This window comes from Sander lucioperca, chromosome 19 (genome assembly GCF_008315115.2).
Source record: "Sander lucioperca isolate FBNREF2018 chromosome 19, SLUC_FBN_1.2, whole genome shotgun sequence".
NCBI lineage: Eukaryota > Metazoa > Chordata > Actinopteri > Perciformes > Percidae > Sander > Sander lucioperca.
Genome location: NC_050191.1, coordinates 31,348,703 through 31,356,202, shown reverse-complemented (window position 1 = coordinate 31,356,202; position 7,500 = coordinate 31,348,703). Strand labels below are relative to the sequence as shown.

The window sequence follows — 7,500 nt, the reverse complement described above, 5'->3', positions numbered from 1 at the left end:
CGGGGCCTTCTGTGTAGTGCAACTTCCTCTTCTATTCTTGTATCATGAACTGTTTTTCCTGTTTTTCTGCTTATCTATCTGATACACAATGCACCATCATCAGAGTTCACCCAGAGTACAGCCACTTCCTCAATGACTGCACACAGCCCTTTTGTAACACAATGCAATTTTAACTATCAGCCACTTTTATTCTACTGTAGATCTAATCGATAAGAACATAGGACAGGCATATCTACACAAACGTCCATAGAAATACGGGCTGATATTCTATGTTCATATGAAGGAATTTTCTGTACTTTGATTTTTGGATTAACAAAGACATCCGTTAAAGGTACAGGGGATATACTGTAAATCTACAGAATTGTGCGTTTTTTTTTTGGATTAACAGAAGTGTGTGTAAACTTAACGAAAAAGGTGGTCATTATCTGCCAGGACAATATCCGTTTTTTAATGAATTTGTTTCTTAAGGGCTGGCTGCATTGCATGTGCAACGTATGTGGAGCGGACGATCCAACTAGGGATGCACCGAATCAAGATTTTTGGGGTTCGGCTGAATACCGAATCAACTGGTTAAGATTCTGCCACATACCGAATGCTACTCCCATCCTCAGTCCATGAACACAGTAAACTCATTAATGAAGTAAACAGTGACTGTCCTTCCTTTGCGGTACCGGAAGTTGCTGCATTTTGACTGCTGTCTGTAGATTCCTTCATGAACAACTCGTATTCTTCCAGATGTTTCCTACCAGATGTTGTAACAGCGGTGATGTTGTGTATAGTTTAGGGTCCTTGCCACCACGAGACAAATCGGCATTGTAAATTGAACATGTAGCTGGACTTGAATGGCCTTCTTTTGACTGAAAGTTCTGCCAAACTACACTTTTTCTGCTCATGAGTTCCATTTTCACTTTCTCACAGCCGGCTGCATTGAACGCTCCACCTACGTAAACACCTCCCCGTAATCAACGGCGCCGTCATTACGTCGACCAGCGTAGTGTGCGTAGTGCAAGCGTAGGGTTCGGTTCAGTGGAAAAAAATTCTAAGGTTCAGCAGAAACTCCGTCAAAAAGCACAATATTCGGCCAAATCCGAACCCGAATCCTGGATTCGGTGCATCCTTAGTTCCAACACTACGCTTCCACTATGATCAATGAAACTGGGGACACCAGACAGAAAGTAAGTGGTGCGTCTGCTCTGCAGAGATCCGCTCTATAAGCGTAAAAACAGGACAGTCTTCTATTTATATTTTCTACGCGAGGTGACAGAAATGGATCATAAAGTCTCATTATGTCTTTTAAATCAAACTACCGATATAGAGGAAACGACTTAATGTCGGTCAGTGAGCGTGTTGGCAGTTTGAGAGTTTATGTTTTTATTTCTTGTTTCCTCTGATAACAGCTGACAGTAGATTGATGTTTCACAGCTCTGTGACAGACCTGTGACTCACACAATCCCACGCCGTGCAGCGCTGCAGGTGGAGACGGTTAAAAGATATATTCAGCGGCACATACGCTCCGCTAACGGTCCGCATACGTTATGCATTCAATGTAGCCAAAGCGTTAGGCCTCCTGCACACTGGCTGTGTGGTGGCGTGAGCGTGTCAGCTGCGTGTCGTGTCCGTTTTTATTGGGGCTCCCATGTTAACAGGTTAGAGCGTGCACACTGCCTGTGTGACACGCACGTCTCACATGCTAGAAATAGGACCGCCGCCTATTTTTAACGCGACACGCAAGCGCGTTGGAAGCGTTTCCAGGCAAAATAGAATACGAAAACATGTTTATATGTCATTTTGACACGAATACATATTAATAAATGACATGATGTTTGAAAGTCTCGAGGTTTTGACATAAATGCAGACATGATGTAAATGTAATTTACATAACATGGACTTTATTATCTCAAGAAAGGGAATTGAAATATATTTATATATATATATTAAAATATGTGCAAACAAATGTACAAAATATTGACAAAATAAAGTTGAAGAACACGCTATTATTTCATTTTATCAATGGGAAACATATATTCTTTTGTGTCACACTTTTCTGGTGTGCAAAGACAAAGAAAACGCCACGCAGCTGCTACGCAACTGACATGCAACAGAAACGCCACGCTCATACCACGCTCACGCCACGCTCACGCCACGCTCACGCCACGCAGCCAGTGTGCAGGAGGCCTAACAGTGTAGGGGTGATGGTGGTGCAATGGATATGACACATGCCTTTGGTGTGGGAGCACTGGGTTTGAATCCCACTGTGATACATCAACCAATGTGTCCCTGAGCAAGGCACTTAACTCCTAGTTGCTCCAGAGGCGTGCAACCTCTGACATAAATAGCAATAGCAGCGTAATCCTTTCAGTCACTATTTACTGGTTGAGTTTACACTGTGATATGTATATAATTATTGTTTTTATGATGACTGAATAAACTACTACTGCTACTAATACTAGGTTCGTGGACAAAAACACAGCGTTTAATGCCAAGATGGCGGTGCCCAGCACACAGCTGGCCGTGGGCTTCATCCTGCCGCTGCTTGTCATGGTCTTCTGCTACAGCGCCATCATCGTCACCCTGCTGAAAGCCAGGAACTTCCAGCGGCACAAAGCAGTGCGGGTGGTGCTGGCCGTGGTGGCCGTGTTCATCGTCTGCCACTTGCCGTACAACATCACACTGCTCTACAACATCGCCAATATGTTCAAGCTGCAGTCTTGCGAAGACTCGGACATCCTGAAAGTGGCCTTGACGGTGACGCAGACCATCGCCTACCTGCACTGCTGCCTGAACCCGGTGCTGTATGCCTTCGTCGGCGTGAAGTTCAGGAACCACTTCATGAGGATCATGCAGGATCTGTGGTGTCTGGGGAAGAGATACATCGCCCCTGGAAGGTTCTCCAGGGTAACCTCCGAGATCTACGTGTCCACCCGTCGATCGGTGGACGGATCCAGCGAAAACGGCTCGTCTTTTACCATGTGAGGATGCCCGGCGGGTTCATGTGTGGAGCAGTAACATCCCTCCTAGACCCAAAGACCAGAAACTCTCCTCCTAGACCCAAAGATCCAGAATCTTCCCTCCTAGACCCAAAGATCCAGAATCTTCTCTCCTAGACCCAAAGATCCAGAAACTTCCCTCCTAGACCCAAAGATCCAGAATCTTCTCTCCTAGACCCAAAGACCAGAACCTCCCCTTCTAGACCCAAAGACCAGAATCTTCTCTCTTAGACCCAAAGACCAGAATCTTCTCTCCTACACCCAAAGACCAGAATCTTCTCTCCTAGAACCAAAGACCAGAATCTTCTCTCCTAGACCCAAAGACCCAGAATCTTCCCTCCTAGACCCAAAGACCAGAATCTTCTGTCTTAGACCCAAAGACCAGAAACTTCTCTCTTAGACCCAAAGACCAGAACCTCCCCTTCTAGACCCAAAGACCAGAATCTTCTCTCTTAGACCCAAAGACCAGAATCCTCTCTCCTAGACCCAAAGACCAGAATCTTCCCTCCTAGACCCAAAGACCCAGAATCTTCCCTCCTAGACCCAAAGACCAGAATCTTCTCTCTTAGACCCAAAGACCAGAATCTTCCCTCCTAGACCCAAAGACCAGAAACTTCTCTCTTAGACCCAAAGACCAGAACCTCCCCTTCTAGACCCAAAGACCAGAATCTTCTCTCTTAGACCCAAAGACCAGAATCTTCTCTCTTAGACCCAAAGACCAGAATCTTCTCTCCTAGACCCAAAGACCAGAATCTTCCCTCCTAGACCCAAAGACCAGAATCTTCCCTCCTAGACCCAAAGACCAGAATCTTCTCTCTTAGACCCAAAGACCAGAATCTTCTCTCTTATACCCAAATACCAGAATCTTCTCTCCTAGACCCAAAGACCAGAATATTCTCTCCTAGACCCAAAGACCAGAATCTTCTCTCCTAGACCCAAAGACCAGAATCTTCCCTCCTAGACCCAAAAACCCAGAATCTTCCTTCCTAGACCCAAAGACCAGAATCTTCTCTCTTAGACCCAAAGACCAGAATCTTCTCTCCTAGACCCAAAGAACAGAATCTTCTCTCCTAGACCCAAAGACCAGAATCTTCCCTCCTAGACCCAAAGACCAGAACCTCCCCTTCTAGACCCAAAGACCAGAATCTTCCCTCCTAGACCCAAAGACCAGAACCTCCCCTTCTAGACCCAAAGACCAGAATCTTCCCTCCTAGACCCAAAGACCAGAATCTTCTCTCTTAGACCCAAAGACCAGAATCTTCCCTCCTAGACGCAAAGACCAGAAACTTAGACCCAAAGACCAGAATCTTCATCTCTTAGACCCAAAGACCAGAATCTTCTCTCCTAGACCCAAAGACCAGAATCTTCTCTCCTAGACCCAAAGACCAGAATCTTCCCTCCTAGACCCAAAGACCAGAATCTTCTCTCCTAGACCCAAAGACCAGAATCTTCTCTCCTAGACCCAAAGAACAGAATCTTCTCTCCTAGACCCAAAGACCAGAATCTTCCCTCCTAGAACCAAAGACCAGAACCTCCCCTTCTAGACCCAAAGACCAGAACCTCCCCTTCTAGACCCAAAGACCAGAATCTTCCCTCCTAGACCCAAAGACCAGAATCTTCTCTCTTAGACCCAAAGACCAGAATCTTCCCTCCTAGACGCAAAGACCAGAAACTTAGACCCAAAGACCAGAATCTTCATCTCTTAGACCCAAAGACCAGAATCGTCTCTCCTAGACCCAAAGACCAGAATCTTCTCTCCTAGACCCAAAGACCAGAATCTTCCCTCCTAGACCCAAAGACCAGAATCTTCTCTCTTAGACCAAAAGACCAGAATCTTCTCTCCTAGACCCAAAGACCAGAACCTCCCCTTCTAGACCCAAAGACCAGAATCTTCTCTCTTAGACCCAAAGACCAGAATCTTCTCTCCTAGAGCCAAAGACCAGAATCTTCTCTCTTAGACCCAAAGACCAGAATCTTCTCTCCTAGACCCAAAGACCAGAATCTTCTCTCTTAGACCCAAAGACCAGAATCTTCTCTCTTAGACCCAAAAACTAGAATATTCTCTCTTAGACCCAAAGACCAGAATCTTCTCTCTTAGACCCAAAGACCAGAATCTTCCCTTCTAGACCCAAAGATCTCTGGAAAAGCCTGCTGGTCTCCGGAAATCTAAAACTGACTCAAGTCTGTAAATAATGTAATTGTCATGTGTTGCTTTAACCCTTGTGTTGTCTTCTGGTCGACCATGCAATTCTTGTCCTTCTAGGTCAAAATTAAATCTTATGTCTCTCACAAAAGTGAGTACACCCCTCACATTTTAGTAAATAATAATAATCATTATATCTTTTAATGGGACAACACTGAAGAAATTACACTTTGCTCCAATGTAAAGTATGAAGTGTACAGCTTGTTTAACAGTTTATCTGTGCTGTCCGTCAATATAACGCTTATCAGTTCAATTTTCTAAGCACAAACGGACATTTGGAAAAACAGAAAAATGGGTTCAAATATCCAATTTTTCATTTTTTTCCACCTTGACAAATTAAAAAATTGGATCTTTAAACTGTTTTTCCAATTTTCTGTTTTTATTCAGAGGATCAGAAATTTTGAAAATTACAAAATTGTGTCTGGGCTCCAATTATTCAATACGGCGATGGTATTCTCTTCCTCTACTTTGAGGAATATGCAGGTCATTAACTGCATATGGACCAAAAAAAAATAAAAACTGATAGACTTTGGGGTCAGAGGTGCAACTGATGGTTTCGAGTTGGGGGTTGGCTAGGCGGGACGAGGGAGAGAATACCATCGCAGTATTTAATAATTGGAGCTCAGACTCAATTTTGTAATTTTCTAAATTTCTGATCCTCTGAATAAAAACAGAAAATTGGAAAAACAGGTTAAAGATCCAATTTTTTTTTTTTTCCAAAAAATGAAAATTTGGATATTGGAACCCATTTTTCTGTTTTTTCCAAATGTCTGTTTGTGCTTAAAAAATTGAACTGATAAGTGTTACACTGACCCTGTCCCCTCAAAATAATTCAACACACAGCCATTAATGTCTAAACCGCTGGCAACTAAAGTCAGTACACCCCTATGTTAAATTCCCATAGAGACAGGCAGACTTTTATTTTGAAAGGCCAGTTATTTCATGGATCCAGGATACTATGCATCCTGATAAAGTTCCCTTGGTCCCCACATCATCACATACCCTTCACCATACCCCACATCATCACATACCCTTCACCATACCCCCACATCATCACATACCCTTCACCATACCCCCACATCATCACATACCCTTCACCATACCCCCACATCATCACATACCCTTCACCATACCCCCACATCATCTCATACCCTTCACCATACCCCCACATCATCACATACCCTTCACCATACCCCCACATCATCACATACCCTTCACCATACCCCACATCATCACATACCCTTCACCATACCCCCACATCATCACATACCCTTCACCATACCCCACATCATCACATACCCTTCACCATACCCCACATCATCACATACCCTTCACCATACCCCCACATCATCACATACCCTTCACCATACCCCACATCATCACATACCCTTCACCATACCCCCACATCATCACATACCCTTCACCATACCCCACATCATCACATACCCTTCACCATACCTAGAGATTAACATGGTAATATGTCAGTTAGCCTAATAGCTGGTTTGATTTGCATTGAGAGATGATTTTATGGAAAGTACCCCATGCCAATCTCTAGGTATGGTATGGAACATGTATGGGAACTTTATCAGGATGCATAGTATCCTGGATCCATGAAATAACTGGCCTTTCAAAATAAAAGTCTGCCTGCCTCTATGGTAATTTAACATAGGGGTGTACTGACTTTAGTTGCCAGCGGTTTAGACATTAATGTCTGTGTGTTGAGTTATTTTGAGGTGACAGCACATTTACTCTGTTATACAAGCTGGACACTTCATACTTTACATTATAGCAAAGTGTTCTTTCTTCAGTGTTGTCCCATTAAAAGATATAATGAAATATTTACTAAAATGTGAGGGGTGTACTCACTTTTGTGAGATACTGTATTTTTGACACATTTTCTGACGTTTTTGTCACTGTGTTTTTTCACTTTTTCCCCACGTTTCCGATGCTATTTTTCCACTAACACCAACTTATTACCAATAGTTTTACACATATTTTTGGAATTCATGGTCAATAAATCTCATTATAGGAGATTATACCTGATTTTGAGATGATGAATGATTTTGACTAATATTAGAGGAACGTATGTTGATGGAGATGGAGTGTAGATGTCAAAGTTTAGTCAGGTTTTGAAACCATTTACATTGTTCAAATGCTATAAAATTAAATACCCACAATTCAATGAAAGTAGTAAACAAGTACTTGCAATTGTACTTCATTTTTTGAGTAATTTGGTTAAAAAGAAACCCAAATTTCTGATATAGAAGTTTTGAAAACGGGTCAAATTTGACTCGAGGACAACAGGAGGGT

At 43.1% G+C, this 7,500-nt stretch overlaps 1 protein-coding gene across 1 annotated transcript in view; it reads left to right on the top strand.

The window, feature by feature from the left end:
* Positions 1–3,537, top strand: part of ccr6a (chemokine (C-C motif) receptor 6a) — a 5,360-nt gene extending 1,823 nt beyond the window's left edge. The window contains exon 2 of the mRNA XM_031315830.2: positions 2,451–3,537. Within this exon, the coding sequence (XP_031171690.1) occupies positions 2,451–2,973 (523 nt within the window). The 3' untranslated portion in view covers positions 2,974–3,537. The remainder of the gene's footprint in view (positions 1–2,450) is intronic.
* Positions 3,538–7,500: the final 3,963 nt, after the last annotated feature.